The sequence below is a fragment of the Paroedura picta genome, chromosome 6 (genome assembly GCF_049243985.1).
Source record: "Paroedura picta isolate Pp20150507F chromosome 6, Ppicta_v3.0, whole genome shotgun sequence".
Classification (NCBI taxonomy): domain Eukaryota; kingdom Metazoa; phylum Chordata; class Lepidosauria; order Squamata; family Gekkonidae; genus Paroedura; species Paroedura picta.
Genome location: NC_135374.1, coordinates 50306496 through 50333238, shown reverse-complemented (window position 1 = coordinate 50333238; position 26743 = coordinate 50306496). Strand labels below are relative to the sequence as shown.

The following is a 26743-nucleotide window of genomic DNA, read 5'->3' as shown; positions in this document are numbered from 1 at the left end:
TGCAAACTGCCATAAATACAGTAGCTGTATGTAATTTAGCATGCATAACTTGCCTGAGCTTTTGTGATTGGATGCCAGTTTGATTTCCCCAAACATTAGAAAACAAAAGCCTATCTTTAGTCTTTTCATCTTTTCTCTCTATGTTAATTCTTTGTTAAACATATTCCAATTGGAATTTTTAGGTTATTATGCTGATAAATGGAAGAACTATTTAATTGAAAAGAACCCTCCTGTGACAAAAGTTTACTTTGACACTTCAGACAAAAAGCCTTTCTGCAGTAAGTGATTAACCATTCTTTTTTATACTTTCTCTGGTTTTTCATTGCATGGGAGCATTATGAATGAAATACTTCTTACTGTCCAGATAACAAGGCACATTCTTGATTAGACTTGGTTCTTTGTTGCTGTATCATTTATGAAATCTGTTGTGCTCAAAAGATCTCTGTGTTAGAGAAAAATGCTAAACACAGGAAATTATCTGGGCAACTTGGTAGGAGATGACAAATGAGCTGGATCTGAAAGTGAGGAGGAACTGGATTTGCATTGGAGAATCAATAGAAGATGAATTTCAAGAAGTACAATGCAAGACAGCTCAAGCTGTACACCCTTTTATTGTAAGATGTGTGACTCTAAGGTATATGTCGCTGTCATTTTCAAATAGATAAATTACACTTGTGTGTGACTTTTGTTTCAGAATTATTCCTTTTATTTACTTCATTTGTTTTTCCCCCCAATGAGTATCCAAAGCTTCTTGCTTATACTGTTTGTCTCTATTTTATCCTCTGTTCTCCTCTGTGAGATGGGTTCAGCAGAGTGCATGTGACTGGCCCAGGGGTATTCAGCAAATGTCCATGGCAGAGTGGAGACTGGAACTGGGTCTGAGAAATCTTAGTATGACATTCTAACCATTATACTATGCTGGTGAATAGTCTCATTTTGTGTGTCTGGTCCCTGTAAGTTACATATGGCCTGTCTGATTGTGATAGCAGCAGAACTAGTGCAGGCTTTGTTGTCCATAGGACTAAACAATGCACTTTATGATTAATGTTTATTGTTTTGAGATTTATGTACTATTCCTCCTTAAAGATATTCAAGATATTTTATATAGTAAACATAAAGCATCACAACTTAAGTGTAATGCTGTCACTTAATACCATCGAGTAAGACTAGGAACATTAGACTATCCTAGCATTCATAGGTCAGCATTATATACAGAATCACTTCCCCTGTCTCTCTATGATAGAAACATACATAAACTCACCTCACTGTTATAACAACTTTTTTTGAGGGTAGCAGAAACTAAAATTGTCAGTTTGGCTAGGATTGAAAAGCCCCCCCCCCCCATTTAATCCTAACCATACTGACAAAAAGTAAAGAGTAGAACTATCACCTATTAATTTGAGCTCATCTGCCATTTCTTGGGCTGCAGAGTTCTTATTGTACATAATGAAAATGCCATTGTGCTGGCTTTGGCCGATTAACGCTAGCTTCTGGAAGGTATTGGCCATTCTATTTCCATCTGTCTTATGTCCCCACTATACTTCCATGATGTTTCCTCATACATTTCCTTAGAAGGGAAATTGTGCTATTGCTGCTTCATTATGGGAACCATAGTTAAGTCACAGTTGTACACAAGGTAAACATTAGATTGTGAGACTGGTATGACTATCATGGGCACAAGAAGAGCCCTGCTGGATCAAATTCAAGTTCATTTAGGTGTTTCCCATGTAGGGGCAGATTTTGTCTACTTTCCCTGTTGCTGCTGGGGCTGCTAATACAGTGCAGCAGCAACTGGGCTTGCACAGTGATTAGTTTCTCTGCTTCAATTCCCTGTCTACAAACCACCAAGGCTTTTTCAGTTTGTTTTTATTATTAGCAAATAGATATCATTTTATCAGTATAATAACTATCAGTTTTCAGACTGAAGTAAACAGTCTGAAGTAAACAGATTGAAGTTAAAATGAAGTAAGTCTCTATCTCTTACATTGCACAGTTATAAGGGGAAAGGCATATATATTTTTTTGCATTTGCTGATGTTTTTTATACGCTTCTTTGTGCCAGGATCAATTGGCCACCATGGCAAGGAAAATGGATCCTAAATAGTCACTGAGATAATCCAAAATTTCCTACTCACGTGATAGCCCTCTAGGCTTTGCTGCAACTTCTCCTAAGACTTCACAGACACATAATGTTGGGAAAGATTGGATAACAACCAGGAAAAAAACACAATGCTATGGAGAAGCAGAAAACACCTACTTCCCAACAGCAGCAATCCAGAGGCAGATGTGTTACAGTACCTGACTGTAGTCAGGTATCTGGCTTCCCTCATTGGCCAACTTGATACCAGGGGAATCCCACAAGCAGAGGTTGAAGACAACAGCCTTCTGCAAGCCTGCCTTTTGCCCCAAGCAACGTGCTCAGAGGCACATGGCATTTCAAGAGAGAGGTTTCATGTAGCCATTAGAGCTAACGGCTTTTCATAAGGTTTTATTTAATGGGTCTCATCTCAATTTAAGGACATCATGGCACTTTTGTTGGCAGTGAAATCTCTAAGCTAATCTGGAAAGCTTCGCTGTACAATATAAAAAGCTAAGGCCTAGGTGGACGGAGAGTGGGCAGAGTCTGTCTGATCTTTGGACCAGTCGGAAGGTGCAAAGCCACAATTCCCAAAGGTCAGTCCTCTCCCACACTCAATGAACATTCCAAACCACAAGTTCTTGACATCCATCTCTCCATGCCCTCATTTGTCACTACGCCATCACAACCTCCCACACAACACACACATTCAACCCCATGCCCTTACAGACTGGGCAACTCCTCCCCTTCCTCTTCCCTCCGCCAAGCTCTAGTGCCTGTTATATTCCTATATACAATGGGCTTTGCCCCTAGTTATTGTCATATTTATAAACCACCCCTATTGGGCCTGCCATCTTGGGGCAGTTTAAAGCTTTCAATAAATACTGTAATTAAAACCAATAAAATCATTAAACAGTTAAAATCAAACAATTGATGAAATCCCCATTGTAGTTTTTTCCATAAAAGGAAAGTAGATGGAACAGAGCTATCTGAATTGCAGTGGAGGAGGCCCTCTAATGTTAGTATACTCACTTGTCCAAACTGGCCTTAACCATATGCTCAGTGGAAGAGTTCCATCTTATGGGCCCTACAGAACTGTGCTACTTCCTTGAGGGCCCTGATGTTCTTGGGAAGCTCACTCCACCAGGCAGGCCAGTCAAGGCCAGTCTTTGGAGCTGGGGACAATTTGCAGTGGCTGAACAGAGTGCCCTCAAGGGAACCTATTCAGACAGGCAGTCCCTTAAATACACCAGGCCCAGACTGCATATGGCCTTGAAGGTTTAAACAAAAACCTTGAAGCAAACTAGGAGCTTTACTGGAAGCCAACATAGCTGCCACAGTACTGGTCTAATATGGGCCCTCCATGGTGTTCTGGTGAGGACCCATGCAGCAGCATTTTGATCCAGCTGTGATTTCCAGATTAGGGTCAAGGGTAGGCCTGTATAGAGCAAGTCACAGTAATACAGTCTTGAGGTGACCATCACATGGATCACAGTGACCAAGTATTCAGGGCCCATATAGGGCACTAGAAGCTTAGCCTGGTGAAGATGGAGAAAAGCCTGCTTTACTACTTTTGTACCTTGAGTCTCTATTGACAAAGAGGCATCAAAAATCATGGCTATATGTGTAGTTTACTGTGGCACCCTGTTGAGGCAGGGCTCGTGTGCTTCCTGTTCTGATGCTTTCTTCCCCAGCCACAGGACCTCTGTCTTTGAGGGGTTCAATTGGCTACCTTTGAGCTACTTCACCACCATCTCAAAACACCTGGCCAATGAATCAAGAGGGGCATCCAGGTGGCCATCCATCAGCAGATAGTGCTGGGTTTCATCTGCATATTGGTGACACCCAAGCCCGTAACTCGAGATCAGTCTGGCAAGAGGGTGCATGAAGATATTAAATAAGGTGTTCTTTATTAATTTTGTATTTTGTTTTCCAGTGTATCATTACTTTGTGGATATCATTACTTGGAACAAAAGCAGCAGGAGAGGTTTTATAAGAATCCAAATAGAAGATAGCACAGGAAATATAACAGAATCCAAAATAAATAGGCAAGTTTCTCACATTACTTGATTTTTTCCCCTCCTTTTGGACAACTCAGATTTTGGTTATGATTAACCTAACAGAAGACTATTGAAACTGATGATGGATGAGATTGATTTGCTAATCTGTATGGCTGAAAAACAGTTGGTATTTTTCAGCTTCAGATTTTGAGTAGGATATCATATCAAAATTTTTGAGAACTCAGGCCTCATCACACCATTTTGGAATTTTGGCTCTGTTTTTTGTTTGTCTGTAATTCTGATATTTTGAGGGTCCATTATTCCCTATGCAGGAAATCTTTCCAATTAAACCAGTGTTGCAGGTACCCCCATCCTGCCTCCTGTTCACTAAAGACCTTCAATTTTGAAGCCAATTCTATCAAGGAGTCAAAGCCTACAGAGGCCTGAACAAACTGCCTTCAGCCTTCCTGCTTGTCACCATTGTTTCCTTTGGGGAGGGGGGATCTGTGCTTTCTTCAGTGTAGAGGATAGTAGCAAATCACATAAGAGCAACCACTGCCCAAAGGCCTCCAAATGCAAATAGAACCAGCATCAAACTGAGAATCCAAGCACAACCAGCGTCAAACTAGGCCTAACAAGCCAGTATCAAGGCAGCCAAACAGGCCTGGTACACTCACAAAAACACATACACACTAACAGTACTTCTACAAGGGCCATAGAATGAGAGGGAAGGGGCTTGGGTTCTCAATCTGCAGCTTACACCATCATTGGCTTGCATGATTTATTTATTTATGGTATGGCATACGTAGAGTAACCAGAAGATCCAAGGATTGTCTGGCAGCTGTGCAAGGGATGCTCAGAGCTGATTTGCCATTTCCTGCCTTCACTTCATGATCTATAGAGGCCCTTGGAGGAACTACCACCCCAATACTAGTCAGGGTAAGCCCTGCTTAGCTTCTGAGATCTGATGGCTCAGGCTTGCCTGGGCTAACTAGGTTAGAGTGGCTCCCAGGGAGATCCTCATGAACGATAGCAGCCCTTTGTTATTGATGTTCCTGTTTCCTCCCTAAACTGTAAAGAAGCACAATACCAATATAGGATGCATGAACTTCATTTTAGGTGCTTTGGGATCTAACTGACAGTTATCTACTTTCCTAAGAACACTATTCTCGCACGGTTTTTGCACAGAATTGTGATGTGCTGAACGTGGCCAACATCCTACCTGTGCAACTAAGGTTCCGTTGAGGATGTTTGTTTTTGTTTTAGTTCTTGGAACAGTGCAGTACAAACCAAATTGGATTACTTCCCTGCCATTTCATCCTACTTCTGAGTTTAATATTTAGGGAAGGGTATTTTCCCCCAACTGCCCAGCACAAAAGATGTGGGCACAAGCATGTGCTCAACTCACTAGCTCCCAAATTCCAGGAGGGTAGTTGAAGAGCAGCAAGTTGACCATCAGGAAGATCAGTTGCTCAACCCTCCAGGGGAGCAGACATGAGCAGTGCAAGATGACAGCCTGCTATCAGAGGACATGGGAGGAACCTCTCAGTCACAATAGAGAAGTCCAGCAGGATCATCTCTTTCCTGTCCCAGTAGTCTAGTGGATTAGTGGCACATAACTTTTGTACAGCTCAGATAAATAGTTCTTCATCATTGTATCCACTTTCATACTGGTGCCTACTGCTTGCCCTATGGCCTCCATCACCATGGCCCAAGTAGGGACACTGAACTTTGTTCCTAACGACCATTTATCTCCTAAACTCTTAAAGTGAATTAATTCTGGCTAGCCAGGAAAAAATGCCTTAAAGATAATTAATAGAGTAGAATCAGACAATGTGGGAGTAGTAAAATGTCTTGTAATCTTTCCACTCCCCTACTTCCCAACATTTTTGTCCTTGAATACAGAAATTTAGGAATACGTATTTCCTGCAGTAACATGTACTTTAAACCTTACATTAGACACTGAGGGCCATTCTGCACTCGTCCAAAATAGCACAATGGTTACAAATTGAAATCGCTACTGTTTTGCGTTGACAATCTGCAACACTCCTGAAACTGATCCGCAAAAAGAGCTTTGTTGTAGCGCTTTCAGGGAAATCCCAAAAAGTGGATTCACCCTCCGGAAAGCGCTACACTCTTGCAACCAATCTGCAACACTAGCGGGAAAGTTCTGTGCGTTACCATTGTTGCGGTTTCTGCAAAGTCCCTCCCTCTAGCTCTCTCCTCTGATCTTCCGGCGAAGCGATCTCCATTTTTTTTTGTCCGAGCGAGCGGAGATCAACGCACTGGCGAGCCTTCGTTTACCCAGCGAGGCTTCCCTGGCTGCAGAGCTGTTTTAAGTCACCAAGCACGAAACAACACACAGCCCCGTTTGCTGGTTTATTTTCCCTTTATTTTTCACTGTATTTTTGGCCGAAAATCGCGCCCATGCCGGGGGGGGGGTAATTTTTTTTTTCATTCGGGGGGAGCGTGGCAACGATGAAATGGCAGCTCAAACACCACCTGCTACCTAGATGGGTCTCTCTGTTGCAACGAATCAACGCAAATTCGTTGCAACGTGTTCTTTTTTTTTAACTTCCTTAAAGGGAAAGGGGCTTTTTGGGATCATGATAACGGCCGCCCATTGGCTGTTTGACGGCCAGGGGCGGGACGACCTCAGCAATATTGCTTCCTGGCTAGCAATTTTTGCCGAGACCGGAAACCTGTGGGAAATGATAGAAACGCAACTGGATTCCACTACAAAGCCAGGTATGCATAACAATGAATTCCACAATTTAAAATGGTGTTTTTTCGTCCCACAACCAATTTGCCACATAGATCCTGGTGCGGAATGGCTACGAATCTTTGACAGGATTAAAAACTAGGACAGGGATTAGAGTGGAGTCTTCACAGTGTATGTCCCCCTCTCTTCTTTGGCTTCTTCTGTTGCATCTTATGTGTGGTACAGGGCTAGGGGAATGTCTCAGAATGGTATGTTTCTATCAGAGAAGATACTTAAATTGGATATATCTAAACAATGTTTGGCTCATCTAACAAATGCAGTTTGAGGACCCCAAACTAGGTGGAAAGGTGGCATCAAATATTTAAATACATAACTACTGTGGGCTGTAGCACATGTTTGGCTAGTCAAGAACAGGGTAAACTTACAGAACTGTGCCTACTGCTAATGGATATATTTTAGGGCCGGTTTCATGAAACCCTGGAGTTTCTTGATGGCCCTAGAAGGGTTTCCCGAATGGGTGGGAGTTAATTATTTTTATATATTTTTAAATTTGTTAAGCGTTTATCAGATAATATGACCATATATGGTTGTCAACTGCCCCCCTCCCAAAATGGACAATGATGGGCCTGGAGGGGTGGGAAGGGGAGGTGTCCTGGTGGGCGTACACACAGCTATACTTCCCCAATTATATTCTGCATATTCTTCTGGGGTTTCTCGAAGCCTGAAGAATCTTTCAAGGGTTTTTCAAGGGTAAAAAGTTGAGAATCAGATGGTTCAGCATCAACCTAACAATTACCTTGATTTTTCCTTAGTGATGCAGCAGTATTTCACCAGTATAGACAAGCCAAGATCCTTGCTGGATTTCAACTGGATTTTGACAATGTATCAAAAATTACCTTGACATTTTCTACAAATAATGTTGTAGGTCCAAAGTACAAGCTTAGGGTCCTCCAAATGAGATTAAGATCCCTGTCAAATGCGGAAAGGTAAGTTTAGTGTTGTGTGGAACAAAAGCTTAATTGCTGGTCTTGTGTGAGGGCAGGTGTGTTTGTTGGGAGCCTTAATATTGCACAAAACTGATTATGGCATACATAACGCAAGTCTTGAGGTCTCCTGGAAGCATGGAAGAGAGAACAGTGTAAATGGTGGCGGCATGGGAATATTGTCGAAGGAAGTTCAGGAAGCCACTGCACCCATCAAGATGGCGGATGAGGGCTACTTGCTAAGTTTGACCTCTGTGATATATCTTTGGGTATGAAATCCAGTAATATGGGTGGATAAACATCATGCTGGTGAACTCTAGAAGTGATCAGTGGGCAAAGCAGGGTAAGGGGTATAAAAAAGAAGTATCAGAAATCATAAATTAGAACTCATTTAGAAATTAAACGTGGCATATCCTACTGGTTTAAACAGAGACCTGGATTTTATTATTTTTATTTTTTATTTTATTTATAGTTAGATTTCTATACTGCCCTTTCGGGATTGCCGACTAGGGGTGGTTCACAACATATAAATAACCTAAATTATTACTCAGTAGGATAGGATTTCTTGCAGATTTGGCTTGATCCACAAGGGGGAGCCATGATCAGAATTTGATATACAGATTAAGATCTTTTTGCTTTACTTCATAAGGGTAGCACTGATGATCACATATGCATTTTATGTGCTTGCTAGTTTGTTTACCAATTTGTTTACCACGTTATTTTTGGATTCTCTTCAATTATGAAAGTTTGATTTAAATGACAACTGAAACATTAGTTCATGTTCAAATAATATGTAGTATCTTAGCACATATCGAAGTACAATATGGAATCCAAGTGAACACACATATAGTGTCTTCAGTTATTCATAATTATAAAAGTAGTAATTGATAAGCTAAAGCCACTATGTATTAGTGTTATAAATGTTTAAAAATTGAATCTAAATTGTACAAGCATTAGTGAACCAAGGTTCCAAGGTACATATTAATTTTTGACATACCATGAGCCAGAAGCATATGGACTCTTTGAGGTCATACAGCAAAATTTTTGGAAAAGATCAGTTATATTGTAAGCTTGCCATTATTATTCTAACGGTGTCAAAGGATAGAAGAATTGTGAGGTGTTGAATTTTCATCAGGTTTGGTGTCAAGATGTCAAGATTTTGGCTTGAGAAAAGGAATTCCAGAACATGACTAATTTTCTTAAAACCTACACAGATATTAGTTCCCCACATTAGCTGTTGTTGTTCACAGTGTTAGTCAGCTGTTGTTTGGCTGCCTTAAAAAAATGAGGTCCTTTTTTTCCTTAGAAACAGTGAGGCCATTATATAGTCCAGCCTTTTTCAATCTTTTGATCATTGAGGGACCCCTGAAATATTTTTCAGGCTTCAGGAAGTCCCAGAACCAGACTAGAAATGCTGTCAGCTGGCCATGTCTCCCTGCCACGCCTGAGAAAGACTGGGGGCGGAAAGGAGCCCTGATTGGGAATCCTTGATATAGCCACACACATCATTTTACTAAGACAAACAAAGCTTTTAAGTATCTCAGTGCTTAAGATTGTTTGTCTCAGTAACTATCCTGTAGCGAAATTGATGGACTATGTGATGGCCTCACTATTTCGGGAGGGGGGTAGATGTAAAAGAAAGTTGAATGAGCAGCTGAGTGGCTGCTACCAAAAAATGTCTGTATGTGGGGGTGGAATTGGTGAAAGGAAATGCACAGCTATATTTGGAGGTGTATGTATTTTTCTGGAGAAAGCAATACCAGGTTTGCCAATCTCCACCTAGTACCTGGAAATCTGGAATTACAGCTGGTCTCCAGACTACAGAAATAAGTTCCCTTGGGGAACAATGGCTTCTCTGGAAGGTGGACTATGCTATTAAAGCTTAATGAGGTCCATCCACTCTCAAACGCTCTCCAAGGTCTAGCCCAAATCTTTAGGTATTTCTTGTCTCAGAGTCAGTAAGTAATACTATAAGTAAATCATCAAAATGGGAGGGGGTTTTGTTTGTTTGTTTATTTGTTTATTTATTTAATTTATATACCGCCCTCCCAGAAGGCTCAGGGCGGTTTGATTGCAAAATGCATCCTCCAGTTTTAGTTTGAGAAGCTTCATTGACTCACACCTACCATTTGCACTCCTTAAAGACCTCTTAGGGTATATATATTGCATACTCACTGAAGAGTTCCCTTGAGCATTTTAAAGATCAAATGTTGCATTTGTTTTGACATTTGCATTTGTTTTGACTTTCCTGCTCTCTCTAGGTTTCAACTATGTAGATATGATTTTATACTGCTGGAAAATAGTGAAACCAGCTTCAGGCCTATTCCATGCCATGAGTTGGATGTGTGAAGCAGTCTCATAAATGTGCCTTCTCTTGTACATGAAGTTAAAGATGGCAGTGAGAAACAACATGAAGATCAATCCAATTCCTTCACAGAGGCTGAATTCCAATTGCTCTTGCCACCTTTGGTGATCACAGAAAGAAGTCCTACAAGAAATTCAGTTATTTATGATGTGTAAAAGATGGGTTTTTATTAGCATGGCTCAAAACAAATGAAGTGATGTTTCATTTCTTAGTAGATTTACACTGGAAATTTTTGCACAGGACTGCTAATATGATATCCTACAGAAATTACAGTGATATGACTTTGTGAAGAAGTACATATTTTTCTCAATAGCTTCCATATTTTGTACATGGAGCTCTTTCAAAGTGATACCTGAAATTGAAGAACCAAGCTGGTTCAGACAATCCCTTTGTGTATATGTTGAGCTGGAATAGTCCTTGCAGGGGGGAAGAGCTGTTGTGCAAAGAAGGCCAAAGATCTATAACAATTGCTAAACTGAGGAGAACTGAATAAATTAGCTGTTTTGTTATCAGTGCTACAAGTGATATTTCATATGCACAGAAATTGTATTCATCTTGTTCCGTGAGTCCAACTGTGAGAAATTAGTGTGAAGTATGTATTCTACTGAATGAAGTGGAATATATTCCCCAATCTAAGGAGATTACCATTAAAGCCTTAATCATCTGATTGCCATTGTTGTCTGAGAATGTGAATTGTTCTAAATAAAGATGTATTTACAGTCACAGAAAAAATAATGATTTTGAAGTGTTACTCCAGGGGAGGGCATGTAAAGATAAAGGAGAAGAGCACACTAAAGGTAGAGCAAAAAAACAAACAAACACATAAGGTCAGTAGTATAGCAGGAAAAGTGTTATTTAGTTATACTGCTCTTGCATGTTTGACTACACTTCTTCAGGGAGATCTATAAAAATAAAAATGAAACCAAGAAAGAATAAATTAACCATTAAACGCAGAATGAAGGAATTTAATGAAAAGACAGTAAATGCTGAGCATGGGCAAAGCGCAAAAATGTACCCAGAATCACAAATCCTTCAGTATGTTTCAAATATATAAAGGGAGCATTGCACAGACTATGGATGGATGGAGGTATATACCTTCAAATTTATACAGATCACTCTGAAACGTTCACAAGTTATCTATAACTCAATTTCTGTTCTCTGCAATGGAAATGCAGGCTGTGAGAACATCCTGCACATAATTTATTCAGATTCTACCCATCAAACTGTTATACTAGGCTACATGCAGTATGTAGAGATTTTAAAGGGTAAGTAACTTAATAACAAGGTTTTCTATGGCTTGTAGGCTATAATAAAGAGTGACTGAATACAGCTAACCTGTAAAATTGTATGGTCTAAACGGTTCCCACAGCAACAGCTTCAGGAAGAGAAGTGTGATGGCAGGCTAATTGAATAACATATTTTTTGTCTTCCCACTACACCACTGCTCTCTTGTTTGTATTTATTACTGGAACATAGATAGCATATAGAAAAAAGTATATTTTTAGTTAATTTGAGGGTGTGAATATCACCATATTTTTGAAGGAGCCTGAGACAGAAACTGATGATACATTCTGGTTTCCTTGTATTCTCCCTGTGTCCTGGCAATCTGACATGTGCTGTAAGTTCTATGCTCAAAATTAAATTCCCAGGCACACAACCAATACAGATCAGGACTACAGTATGAGGGGAGAAAGGGTTTCAGCTTCCCCCGCCCCCCTATGGTGATCTGAAATGCCCCATAAGAAACTATTTGTCCTACTGGGAAAACTTAGATGCAGCACTCAATGGATGTGGTGGAACAATTAGCACTCCTCTGGGCTGTCTTGGGTCAGGGAAACATTATGGAGGAAGTCTTAAGCACTTTCTCATATTCCCAATCCAAACTGGTCCCTGCATTCCTGGAAACTGAGTTCTGAGTCTGCCTCCCCCCACCCGGTGCCCTGCCTGCCCCCAGGTCCTCTGCACAAGCTCAGAGGTGCCTGCCCAAATTTAGCAGCTCCAGGACCTCGAAGACGCATTTGGCATGTGTCCAGCCAGCCCGCAGCGCCTCCAGGCAGACACCCAGTGTGGCGTCCTGGCGACCATGGCTCCCTCTCACCCATGTGCATGGAAGGAAGGAGGAAGGATGCCCATCTCACTCAGACCTCCCTTCTCCGCTACACTGCCTCCAGCCCTTACATAAGTGGCCCAGAATTTCAAGTGGAGTTAGCTTTACAGGAAAGCACACAGTGAGACTTTGGGGGGAAACTAGGTGATCGACTTTTATTAGGCATTGACTTGGCCTTGTAGACCAGTGGTCCCCAACCTGCGGGCCATGGCGCTGGGCCGCGGCTCCCTCTCCCCGCCCCCCCCCCCCCCCGCAGTAAAAAACTTCCCAGGCTGCAAGCTTGCGGCCCGGGAAGCTTCTTACTGCCGGAGGTCGGGGAGAGGGAATCAGGGCCGGCCGCGCCCCTGAGGGTGCGGCCCGATGCGTGGGTGCGGGCTGCGGGCGTGGGCCGCTGCGTGGGCGTGGCCCGCGCGGGCCGCGGGCCACGCCCCGATGCCCTGCCGGTCCCCAACCTCAGAAAGGTTGGGGACCACTGTTGTAGACAACAACATGCGCTGCAGGTGCACAGAGAGACCACCTCTCAGGGTTGCCACCCTCCAAGTGAGACACTAAACCTACACCAAACCATGAGCTAGCACATTCTCTACTCTCCCTCCCTCACAGAGTGTCTGTTATGGGGAGAGGAAGGGAAAGCAATTTGACCCCTTTGGGTAGTAAACAGCAGGGTATAAAAATCCATGTCTTCTTCTAAGCGGCAATAGTTATCGAAGCATGTGGGCACATAACATATCAACAGTAAAAAAAAAACGGAGACAGAAGGAGTAGGGCCACAGAACTGGGAGGAATTGGTTGCCATGTAATCTCCCACTAAGAAGTCTCCAGTCAGATTTTCCCTTCACATATCTGAAGACATCGTCTTCCACACTCCACTAACATTCCAAAGCATGGGTTCTTGACACCCATCCATGCCCACACCCTGATTTGTCACCACACAACCACAACCCCCCCCCCACACACACAACAAACATATTCAACTTTATGTCCTTACAGACTGGACAACCTCTCCCCTTCCTCTTTCCAATGCCAAGCTCTTTCTATCTTAATCACTCTCCTCCTTTCTACCTCCCGCTTCTTTGGTATTTCCCCCCCTCCACGCTATGGCCCATTGTATCAGCTACAGCAGACTTTAATTCTAGTGTATATGTGTGTGTGTGTGTGTGCATATATGTGTGTGTGTATATATATTCCTTATTCAGCACTTGCTTTCAGCAACATTAAGGGTTTTTTCTTTAAAATGCACAAGTGAAGGCCTTTGCATACACCAGAGTTCAAGAACCAAAGATCCAGTAGACACAGGCACATAAACATCCAAAGGTAGAAATAACATAATTAGTGCAGGTGAAGTGCATTGAATGCTTGCCTCTGGAATCAGGAGTGGATGTCAGTAATCCTGGCTGTGTCTTATGCTGACTTCTTGATAAATTGTACATATGCTCATTTTCTTTGTGTACTCATAAAGAAAATGTGGGTGTTGTGTTTTTATACTGAATGTGGCAGCACGCTTCCTGAAGGCAAACTATATTTTTTGCAATACTGTATGTTTTTCAAAAAAAATCTCATGGTTACAGCATGGATTTTTAATGAGTGAGAAGTTGACTTTTATCTTATACAAAACATGACTGAAGAGATGATTATATATACAGGAGAAGGAATTTATTAAAGCTTCTTGGAAATTCTGAGGTTTCTGGAAACTGTCTTACATCTGATAAAATTCCTGCAGGGACAAAGTTTATCTCATGCTGAATTACATTTTTATAAATTCAGGTGAGTAGTTGTGGTATTCTGAAGGAAAATAATAAAATTTGAGGACAGTGGCACCTTTAAGACCAACAAAGTTTAATTCTGAGTATAAGCTTTAAACTAAATTTTGTGGGTTTGAAAAGTGCTACTGGATTCTCAGCTGTGTTTCACATTTTTATATATTGAGTCCCACTTTAACAGTAATATTAGGTGGTTAGTCATTTGAATAAAATGCATCTCAAAAATAAAGAATAATTTGTAAGTAGTTTACAGATTAGCAGACTTAATTAACACTTATTTATAGTGAAGTACTAAAAACTATTCTGCATCCATATGCTAGGAAGACTTAAGTGTATTATATTTATTATTTATTAGAACAGCATCAGCATATATGAACACAGTTAATAATATTGTGCCAAAATTTATAAGAGTAATGTTTTTTCTTCCTAAATGAAGCCTTTGACATATTCACATTTTACAATAGCTCTATTGGTTACAGAGGATTATTAGAAACACAGAAGAAACTATGTCACTGCTACATTCTACCTGGTTTTCAAAGAGAATTATGATATAGAGTCTATTTAAGTAATGTCACTCTCTTTGTTTCAAGGAGCCAATATGCCAGGCTTGGACTTCACCTATTTTTCTGGAAAGCAGTCGATTTTATTCTCTCTGATGCTATTCTTTTCCCCAAAGAACCAAGTCAGGCAGGATAACGAATGCAGATTAAATTAGGCTCATCACACAAAAAAATGTAAATATCTGTAAATGTAAATACAAGCAGTTTCTGGAATAGCCCCATGCTGGATGTCAAAGTGATCTGATAATGTCAAGGATTTCATTCTGCATGCTAAAAACTAAAGCTGACTATGAAGACCTTTGCAAACTGGGCGAGGGGGCAACCATGAAATAAATGAAATTCAGTGTTGGTAAGCATGAGGTGATGTACATTGGGACAAAAAGTTGCAGCTTCAAGTATAAACTGAGGTTAGGTTGGACTTGCTGAGACAGAGGGGAAAAGATTTGGAGCCCTAGTGGATGGCTAAATGAAAGTGTCAATCCAGGTTGCTGAAATGATGAAAAAGGCAAACTCTACAGGAATTATTACAAAATTAATTGAGAATAGAATAGTCGATATTATAATGCCCCTGTATAGATCTATGGTCTGGCCCCATGTACAGTTCTGAGGTCAATGTGGTAGGTACATTGTACAGGAAAACATGAATAAAGTCAGCATCTTTTACTTTGAGCAGCAAGGAAACTGTTACTTGCACATACTCTCTTCTTGCATGAGCATGAATTCATTGTCACAAAGGTATGCAAACTATAGATATTCTAGCACTAGGGGCCAATCCTGTTGCATTCAGGAATACAATGGGGGGTGGAGTGGAAGAAATCTGTGGACGGACTCCGCCCAGGACCTGGAAAGGCTGCAGACAGCTGTTAGGGAACTCACTGGCAGGGGCAGCTCTCATGTGGCAGGGATCTACAGCCTACAAGCATCAGATGGAAGTTGAAGGAGGAGGGGGTGGTCAGGGATGGAGGATGGAAGGCAATTGGCTGGCCGCTGGATTGGAGGACGAGAAGCGACTCAGGTGGGACAGCCACTCTGAGTGGGTGTTAAGCGCTGGGTGGCACTTAAGCCATGAGACATGCTCCTCCTCCAAGGCCTTACCAGAAATATATAGTGGAACAGAGAATTATAAGTGCAATTACCTGAAATTGATGACCAATATTGTAATGCCCTTGTATGGATCTATGATTTAGCCTCATGTTATGTACAGTTCTGCTAGGTGTATCACAAAAAAAGAAGGATATTGGAAACTGTGCAGAAGAGGAAATCCAAGGTGATTAAGGGGGTGGAGCATATTTCCTATAAGAAAAGGCTAAATTGCCTGGGATTTTCAGTTTAGAAAAAAATGATGGCTATGGGAGTCATGGCAGAAGTTTATAACAGTATGACTGCAACAGAGTGCAGTGAAGTCTGTATACTGGGTGATATCCAGTGAACTTAAGACAAAAAGAACTACTACTCTCATTGAATAAAGTCTGTAATTCACTGCTGATAAAAATATTATTATTTATTATTATTATTTCGATTTATTTCCCGCCACTCCCAAATGGCTCGTGGCGGGTTACAGTGTCTTAAAACCCCATTAAAACTCCCATTAAAAGACTTTAAAATGTCACAGCATGGCGGCACAATAATAAGATCCCCTTCCTACCCCCCTTCCTAAAAAAGGGGGGGGTGGAGGAGAATGAGATCAACGGTGTTCAAGAAGAAGCCCGGGGGAGAGCAGTCGATGTACCCCAGCAGCCCCAGCCTCAACCATAGACCTGGCGGAAGAGCTCCGTCTTGCAGGCCCTGTGGAACACTGAAAGGTCCTGCAGGGCCCGCAGCTCTCCCGGGAACTCATTCCACCAGGTGGGGGCCAGGACCGAAAAGGCCCTGGCCCTGGTCGAGGCTAGGCATGCTTCCCTAGGGCCGGGAATGACCAGAAGATTCTCACTCACAGAGCGCAGAGCCCTGCAGGGGGCATAGGGGGTTGGAGGTCCCTCAGGTATGTGGGTCCCAGCCCACTTAAAGCCTTAAAGGTTAGATCCAGAACCTTGAACCGGATCCGGACGGCAATTGGTAACCAGTGCAGCTGCCTCAGCACAGGCTGGATGTGGGCCCTCCAAGGTGTGCCGGTGAGGACCCTAGCAGCTGCATTTTGTACTAGCTGGAGTTTCCGGATCAGAGACAAGGGTAGGCCCGTGTAGAGCGAGTTACAGAAATCTAATCTGGAGGTGACAGGCAGAGTGCTAGTAGCAAAGCTTGGCGAATATGGAAAAATGCCTGGCTGGCTACTTTCCTGACCTGCACCTCCATAGTCAGGGAGGCATCAATGGTCACACCCAAGTTTCTGGCCTGGAATGCGATGGTAAGATGCGCCTCTGCCAGGGTGGGTAAATGCGCTTCCTGTTCCCACCCCCTACTTCCCAGCCACAGGACCTCCGTCTTGGAGGGGTTGAGTTTCAGGTGACTCTGCTCAAACCATTCTGATCACCTGTAGTATAGAGGTCTTTCAAAAGGAATTTGACAAAATTACAGTGCATCAACAACTACTGCTTATAAGGACCTGTATACTAGAAGAAGAAGAAGAAGAAGAAGAAGAAGAAGAAGAAGAAGAAGAAGAAGAAGAAGAAGAAGAAGAAGAATTGGTTCTCAGCATTGTGCAGTGACTACAGTGCCTGACTAGGGCTGGTTTTGCACTTACTATTTTTCCCCGTTGTTGATCCTGCTGAATTCAGATTGATTTGAACCTGAGTCTTCTGCCTTTGTTTTTCCCAGATTGAAACAGACTGCGCTCTACACTTAATTGTGTGGTTGTTCTCTCCTTCCTGCTTGATTGGGAAAGCAAAGAGGGGGGAGGGGAGGGGTGGTCGCAAAGCTCCAGCCGGCATTGAAAGAGCACAAGGATGGAGAGGAGTTAATTTCTTGCCATTCACCTCCTGACTCTACAGCCAAAGCAAGCCAAAGCAAATAAACAAAGAGCACAAGGCTCCTTGTTTATTTTTCTTTTCCTGAGCGAGGGGGAAGGCAGAATGAGGGGATGGAAGACTATCCCAAAAGCAAAACACAGCACATAGTAGTGTGGGCTTGGAGCAGTCACTTTAGAAATGAGGGCAAAAATAAGTATTGTGGGGGAATGGCAACCAGGAACCAGGTAGTCTTTGAACTGGTGCCCTGACCAATCAGTGACAGACTGCTTCATTATGTCAGTGTTAGAAGCATGGGGGAAGGTGAGGGAGTTCCCAGCAAAACATAGAACATCTACACTTTGGGCCTTTTCGCACAGGGATCTTTGTTGCAAATTGTTTGCGGAATGAAAAATCGCCATTTAAAATAGTGGAATTCGTCGTTTTGCACACCTGGCTTTGTAGTGGAATCAGTTGCGTTTTTTAGCGTTTCCCACAGGCTTCCGGTCTCGGCAGAAATCGCTAGAAAGGAAGCGCTATTGCCAAGCTCGTCCCGCCCCTGGCCGTCAAGCAGCCAATGGGCAGCCGTTAGCATGCTCCCAAACAGCCGCTTTCCCTTTAAGAAAGGTTTTTTTAAAAAAAAAACAGACCCATAGCAACGAATCTGTGTAGATTCGTTGCTACGGAGAGACCCATCCAGCTGCCTAATGTGAGCTGTCGTTTGATTGTATGATCGTTTGCACGCTGCCTCGAGTGATAAAAAAAAATCCCCCCCCCTTCTCACGGGCTCGATTTTCGGCTGAATTTATGTGTAAAAAATAAAGGGACTTTATTTCAGCAAACGGGCTTTTAAGTGGTTTGTGCTTAGTGACTAAAGGTGAAGGAATGAAGCCAGGGAAGCCTCTAAACAGAAAGAGGCTCGCCGGTGCGTTTATCCCCGCTCGCTCCGAGAAAAAAAAATGGCGATCGCTTCGCCGGAAGCTCAGAGAAGAGAGCCAGGGGGAGGGACTTTGAAGAACCAGCAACAATGGTAACGCACAGGTCTTTAGCGCTAGTGTTGCAGATTGGTTGCAGGAGTGTATCGCTATCCGGAGGGTGAATCCACTTTTCTGGATTCCCCTGAAAGCGCTAAAACAAAGCGCTTATTGCTGATCGGTTTCAGGAGTGTTGCAGATTGTCTACGACGTCGTGGGTAATGCCAAATTAGTAGCGTTTTCAATTAGCAACCATTGTGCTATTTTTAAGCCGTGGGAAATGGCCCTTAATACTGGGACTTTGGGAGCGGTTTCCTCAAATGTAGCGAGTTATATCCCCTCCTGGATATCACGGGGGAAAGGTAGTGTCACTGTGAATCAGCCAGAAACATTGCAGAGGGAAAATTTAAAGTGCTAAATATCAAAATGTATATTAAATAACATGTAGATGCCTTGCTTAAATTTGGGGTTACTAGGAATAAAAAGCCCAGTGCAGATTCGGCCTGGAACTGGGGAAACTCGGTTCAAATCTCCGTTGATACATGATGCTCATTGGGTGACCCTGAGGCAACCATTCTCTCTTAGCATAACCTTATAGAAGTATTGAGAGTGTAAATGAAAGTGTAAAACTAGCAGGGGAAGAATCCTGTATGCCACCATGAGCTCCTCTGAGGATGGATGGGAAGACATAATTGAAATTGATATATCTAGTTAAAGAACTGAAACTGTGCTGTCAGCAGAGGGCAGCCTTTTCACAAAAACTGTAAACAAAGCAACTTACAAAACATCTTCTTAAATTATTCTATTCATTTGGAATCAATATGCCACAAACAATTCTGGAAAGGAGATGATTACAAACATTAAACTCACTCTACCTGATTGTTAATAGATTGCATTCTTGTTAATTCTCTCTGTTCTGCGTAGGGCATGATTAAAACTATTCTGCAAGGTGAGAGAGTGCATCATTTTTCTTAGTTCACTTGATAATAGATTTCCTTTCCTTTCAGCTCTACTTTGAGACAAAGGGATTTTTTGTGAGTCAGAGGTATGACCTTAGCATCAAGTGCTGTGAGCCACAGAGAAAAGGGTGACCTTTCCTTCAGAAAGTTTAATTTTGTAAAACAAGTGGGTGTGCATTTCACATACCAAACTAGAAAGCCACAAACACCACAGTTTACGCCTCATGATTCTGAATTGTACACATAGCTGTATTACATAAGAAATAAATGAATATATGATATAATAATTTTGTACTATAATTATATACATTGACCTTCATACTTAAAATATTTTCAGGAAACTTACCTATCACATCATAGTGGTTTCTATAGAAACTAATGTAATTTCACTGGGAAACAAGCAAAAGCAAACCCAAATTAGAAGAAAAATAGACATACACTCCTAATTATAGTGGAACATTTAGATAAATGTTTCATTTTTTTAAAAAAAAGGTTCTTCTTGCTCTTGTCCTGACCTGGATGACCAAGGCTAACTCAGTCTCATCAAATTCTGGAAGTTAAGCAAGGTCAGCTCTGGTTAATACTCTATTAAGGAAACTGAGGGTTGCTACAGAGAGGCAGGCAATAGCAAACTGCCTCTGAAGTTTCTTGCCTTGAAAACCCCATGGGATTGCCATAGTTAGTTGTCATCTTATGGCATTTTCTACCAAACTAGCATACCCTCAGAGCAGGTTACACAAAATAACTCAATTAGAATATTACAGTGAAATTATCAGTGCCCAAAAGGCATTCCTATTGCTGTGGCCTATTTTATGATCCTAGTTTAAAGACTGATATTGCCCTTAGATCCTAATGAATCCAAGAATTCTGAAATTTAACCCCATGCCCATGCTTGAGCTCTTCAAATTATGATACAAAATCCAGCTGGAAGATATCCTTAGATAGAGGCATCAGCAGCATGGCCTCTCCCTTCTTCACTTTAGCTCCAGAAGATAAAATACTGACATGAGTGCATCCAGGGTCAGGGCTTCATCACATGCACCAGGAAGGCTTGATTGGCAGCCTTAAAGCTGCTCACTGCTACCTGAAATCCGTGAACATGGCCTCATCAGAAATGGACAGCTCCACTCTTTTCAGCAATTAAGTAGTGGCACCAAGAGTAGCTCACTGCTACCTTTCTCCGTTGGACAGCTCCATTTGTATCTCTTGGTTATTTGCCTCTCTGTAAAGCACAATGGACTTCGAGGAATGGTAGAGGACAGGAAGGCCTGGAGCAGAGGTAGTCAAACTGCGGCCCTCCAGATGTCCATGGAAGACAATTCTCAGGAGCCCCTGCCAGCGAATGCTGGCAGGGGGTCATGGGAATTGTAGTCCATGGACATCTGGAGGGCCGCAGTTTGACTACCCCTGGCCTGGAGGATCATTGTCCATGGGGTCGCGATGGGTTGGACAAGACTTCGCACCTAACAATAACAACAACAACAACAAAAGCACAAGAGGGAATAGGGAGGCTGTAATTTGAGGCTCTCCAGTAGATTAGTACTAACCTCTGCTTCTTCCAGTTCCCTCCCACTTTTTCCACTGAGTCAGCATGAGGATTACTGCCACACTCATATTATACTCTGTGAATGGAGACAGAATGGTTCATCATCATTGCTATGTGGAGGCACATATGGAGGAGTGCGCAGATGCAAAGGCCCAGCCACCTGAAGATTTTCTAGGTAGTCTAGTAATACAGTAAGAGGAATCCCTCTCAGCTGGAGCTGTTCCCCCACCCTGGTCACATGATCCAGGAAGGGCTTCATACACCCCCTTAGTTCTCTCTTGCTGCTGCTGAAGTAGAGTGTTTCTTAGAATCATAGAATCATAGAATCAAAGAATCATAGAATCATAGAGCTGGAAGGGGCCATACAGGCCATCTAGTCCAACCCCCTGCTCAACGCAGGATTAGCCCTAAGCATCCTAAAGCATCCAAGAAAAGTGTGTATCCAACCTTTGCTTGAAGACTTCCAGTGAGGGGGAGCTCACCACCTCCTTAGGCAGCCTATTCCACTGCTGAACTACTCTGACTGTGAAAAACTTTTTCCTGATATCTAGCCTATATCGTTGTACTTGAAGTTTAAACCCATTACTGCGTGTCCTCTCCTCTGCAGCCAGCAGAAACAGCATCCTGCCCTCCTCCAAGTGACAACCTTTCAAATACTTAAAGAGGGCTATCATGTCCCCTCTCAACCTCCTTTTCTCCAGGCTGAACATTCCCAAGTCCCTCAACCTATCTTCATAGGGCTTGGTCCCTTGGCACCAGATCATCTTCGTCGCTCTCCTCTGTACCCTTTCAATTTTATCTACGTCCTTCTTGAAGTGAGGCCTCCAGAACTGCACACAGTACTCCAGGTGTGGTCTGACCAGTGCCGTATACAATGGGACTATGACATCTTGTGATTTTAATGTGATGCCTCTGTTGATACAGCCCAAAATGGCATTTGCCTTTTTTACCGCTGCATCACACTGCCTGCTCATGTTTAGTTTACAATCCACAAGTACCCCAAGGTCTCGTTCACACACAGTGCTACCTAGAAGCGTATCCCCCATCCAGTAGGCATGCTTTTCATTTTTCTGACCCAGATGCAGAACTTTACACTTATCTTTATTAAATTGCATCTTGTTCTCATTTGCCCATTTTTCCATTGTGTTCAGATCTCGTTGAACTCTGTCTCTATCTTCCGGAGTATTTGCCAGTCCTCCCAATTTGGTGTCATCTGCAAACTTGATGAGTAGTCCCTCCACCCCCTCATCTAGATCATTAATAAATATGTTAAAAAGTACCGGGCCGAGCACCGAGCCCTGAGGTACCCCGCTACTCACCTCTCTCCAGTCTGATGAAACACCATTGACAACAACTCTTTGAGTGCGGTTCTCTAACCAATTCCCTATCCACCTAACTATCTGAAAATCCAGATTGCAGTCCTTCAACTTATCCATCAGAACATCATGGGGAACCTTGTCAAAAGCTTTACTAAAATCCAAGTAAATGACATCAACCGAATTTCCCCGATCCAGCAAACCTGTTACTTGGTCAAAAAAGGAAACTAGGTTGGTCTGGCAGGACCTGTTGGAGACAAATCCATGCTGACTTCCTTGGATCACCAAATTGTCCTCCAGATGTTTGCAGATCGCTCCCTTTAATATCTGCTCCATTATCTTCCCCACAACAGAGGTCAGACTCACTGGTCTGTAGTTTCCTGGATCATCCTTCCTCCCTTTTTTGAAGATCGGAATAACGTTTGCTCTTTTCCAGTCCTCCGGGACATCTCCAGTCCTTAAAGAGGTTCCGAAGATGATGGACAAGGGCTGTGCAAGTTCTCTTTAAAGTTCTTTGAGTACTCTCGGGTGCATTTCATCTGGACCAGGGGATTTGAACTCATCCAGTGCAGCTAAATGCCTCTCGACAACCTCTCTATCCATGTTAACCTGCCACCCAGACACTATCCTTTGGCTACAGCCATCTCTAGATGTGCCTAAACACTTTGACCTGTGGGGAAAAACTGATGTAAAATAGGCACTAGCTAGTTCCATGTCTTGTTTCTTCAAAAAGAAGAAGCAGAAAAAAGTCAATTTCTTTAAAATGTACTTTGTCTTCAAAGAAGATGATGAGAACAAATGAGCAGTCCATTTGTTTGCTGTGTTTGGATGAGAATACAAGCATAGACAAGTATCTAGTCAGAAAAACAATCAACAAACAAATACTAGGTAAAGGAACCAAATACACAAAAAGTGATGAAGTCTAAATATGTGTCTTATGTCAATTAAATACTAATACAAATATTAAAAGAATCTGGCATGAAATTGAAATATCAAATGTCAACAGCCAATAACCTGAAAACTTGTCTAGACTAAAATAGTATGCTTACTATACCATCCATTAGAACCTACACAGAATAAGAGTGAAGACATCATACATCATATAAATGTAAATACAAATTCCATTCAGTGCAGCTACAAATATCTCAGAAGGAGTCTCCAGAAATTCCAAATTAGTCACAGATGTATCAGCAGGTGAAATAGGGGAGAGGTGTGGCTAGGCGAGTAACAAACCTGATTAATAACAACAACAACAACAACAACAACAAAGTGCTGGCTAGTCAATGCTGTTGTTTTCCCCATAACAAACTATGGATGTGAAAGCTGGACCCTGAAGAGGGAAGACAGGAAGATAATAGATTTTTTCAAATTATGGTGTTGGAGACGAATGCTACAAATACTATGGGGAGCCAAAGTTACCAACAAGATAGTTTTAGAGAGGAGCAAACCAACTATGACATTAGAAGGGAAGATATTACGGCTCACTTACTTCGGACTTATTATGTGATCAAACTCACTAGAAAAATAATTAATGCTTGGCATGGGCAGCGGCAAAAGGAAACATGGTTACCAGAGGATCCGCTGGCTCAGCACAATCAAAGCCGACACAGGAATGACCATGAACCAATTAAAAGAAGCAGTCAGAGACAGGGGCGCATACTGGAGGTTGGCTACATCTGGGTTGGAGATATTCCTGGAGGTTTGGAGGAGGGCCTAAAAATCGTACAATGCCTCAGAGTCCGGCCTCCAAAATAGCCATTTTTGTATGCAGAGCTGATCATTATAATCTAGAGATGAGCAGCGATTTAGAGAGGATGGTAGAGGCTCACAGATTGTAGTTGGGGTGGAGTGGTTGTGGGTGTGTCCCTCCAGGGCTATGGGCTTTGGCCAGCCTTTACCAGCAACTGTTTGCATTTTGGGATGCAAAGAGACAGACAGACAGACAGACAGACAGACCAATATCAATCCTGCGAGCCTGGAAAGTTCAGGAAGATCTAAATAAAGAATATTTACAGACTGAAACTGTAAATAGTGAACAAGTAAATGGCTGGAGAGACATGGGAAGTGAAGTGACTTTTTTCAAGCTTGGCTTGGTAAATGAACTTGGTAAATGAACTCAAAGATATAAGTGGCCCAGAATTTCAAGTAGACAGTGAGACTTTGGGGGGAAACAGGTGATCCACTTTTATTAGGCAATGACTTGGCCTTGCAGACAATAACAGGGACTGCAGTTGCCAGCAGTAGGTCTCAGGCTTCAGAAGGGCAGACATCACCAGCCAAGCAACCAAGTGGATTCTGGGGTCACGTGCATTCCTTTTGAAGGGATGCATATGAGGGGAGAGAGCTTTCCCTTCAGCTTGACTGCCTAGGGATGAGCTATACTTCCAGGGGATTCTCAGACCCCACCTGGAGGCTGGCATCCCTAAACCTCAGGGGGATAAAATGCTACACAGTCACCCCTCCAAAGTAGCCATTTTTGCCTCCAGAGCTTTGAAGTCTGAGAGGACTTCAGATTGGTGTAGATTCATCTTCTGGAATTCCACACTACCTAGGTGTGCATAAACCTGACTAAGGTCAAGACTGCTGTGCACAAAGGGACCTCCTCTTAGGGTTGCCATCTTCCAAGTGAGGCTCTCTACCCCACCTCCCTCATGGGGAGTCTGCTATGGGGAGAGGAAGGGAAGGCGATTGGAAACTGCTTTGAGACACTTGATGCCTGCTGGGTCACTGTGGCCCATTCCCAGTTCTCTCAGACCTCTCACAGCCCCACATCCCTCACAGGTTGTCTATTGTGGGGAGACGAATGGAAAAGTTGTTTGTAAACCACTTTGAGACTCCTTTGGGTAGTAAACAGCAGGATACAAAAATCCAGCTCTTCTTCTAAGGAGCAACCATGAAAGAAGCATTTGGGCACATAATAGTTGATTAACAGTAAAAAAAAATGGACACAGAAGAAGCAGGCTGGACACCTGTGTACTGTGACTACCCCATGTATATTAGGGCAGGGGGACAAGAAGAAAAATGATGTTGAATTCAGAACTGGGAGGAATTGGTTGCCATGTAATCTCCCCCTAAGAAGAGTTTCCAGTTTGATTTCTCGTTCACATATCTGAAGACATGGCTCTGGAAATCTCATCTGTAATCACTATGCCACAATTCCCAAAGGTCAGTCCTCTCCCACATTCAAAGAACATTCTCCACCACAGGTTCTTGATGCCCATATCTCCACACCCATGCCCTCATTTGTCTCCATGCCACCACAACCTCCCACACAACACACACATTCAACCCCATGCCCTTACAGACTGGAGAACTCCTCACCTTGCTCTAGCACCCGTTGTATTCCTGGATACAATGGGCTTTGCCTCTAGTCAATGATAATATGTGAAATAAACCTATTTGTACACATTTAACATCCAGAAATGATGTGTACAAGTTGTTGTTTTTTCTCACAAATACTGAAGAACAACTTTTTACAGATTTCCTACAAACTAGATGTTTTTACATGCCATTAAAGGTTTTTTTTTTTTATTTGATTCCTACAAACACTAAAGAACCACTGCAAAAAAGCTGCCTGGAGTAGAGGTTGCGAAACATATCTATAATTAGCTTTCCATCAGTGTTTTTTGAGACTTCATCTGCTGAGACATCTGTTGGTCTGAAGCAGAAGAACAAAGGTTGGTCTTAAAGGTGGGCCTATACCTTCTGTTTAATAGCCAGAAAAGATACACAGACACTGAAAAGTTTCTTGTATTTAACTTCATATCATATATGTAATAATGCCAGTAACAACAAATTAAATTCCAGCACACGATTCCATCACAAAAACCAGCACGGTATACTGGTTCTAGTGTCAGACTAAGATCTAGGAAATCCAGGTCTGAATCCCCACTCATGCCATGGAAGCTTGCTGGGTGACTTTGGGTCAGTCACATTATTCTCAGCCTAGTCCTGACCAGGATACCCCCAAAACAGTCAGATTTCACTATATCTCAGAAGCAGGAGACGCAAGCAATGGCAAACCACTGCCGAATATCTCTTGCCTCAAAACCTCTGCAGCAGAGGAGTCAAACCCATTTGTTATTAGGGCTGGATCTGACATAAACATTACTTTGTCGGGCTGGGCCACATGTGCCATAAAATGCAATGGCTAATATAGGATATATAAAGGTAAAGGTAAAGGTATCCCCTGTGCAAGCACCGAGTCATGTCTGACCCTTGGGGTGACGCCCTCTAGCGTTTTCATGGCAGACTCAATACGGGGTGGTTTGCCAGTGCCTTCCCCAGTCATTACCGTTTACCCCCCAGCAAGCTGGGTACTCATTTTACCGACCTCGGAAGGATGGAAGGCTGAGTCAACCTTGAGCCGGCTGCTGGGATTGAACTCCCAGCCTCATGGGCAGAGCTTTCAGACGGCTGCCTTACCACTCTGCACCACAAGAGGCTCTTTATAGGATATATAAGCTTTATAAAAAACAGACAAGCCAATATTA

The 26743-nt window shown here is 42.6% G+C and overlaps 1 protein-coding gene across 1 annotated transcript in view; it reads left to right on the top strand.

Annotated features, from left to right (window-relative positions):
- LIPI (lipase I) overlaps positions 1 to 10813 on the top strand; it is a 34419-nt gene extending 23606 nt beyond the window's left edge. The window contains 4 exon segments of the mRNA XM_077342396.1: positions 183 to 278; positions 4013 to 4124; positions 7611 to 7784; positions 10043 to 10813. Coding sequence (XP_077198511.1) covers positions 183 to 278; positions 4013 to 4124; positions 7611 to 7784; positions 10043 to 10130 — 470 coding nt within the window. The 3' untranslated portion in view covers positions 10131 to 10813.
- The last annotated feature ends 15930 nt before the right edge of the window (positions 10814 to 26743 follow it).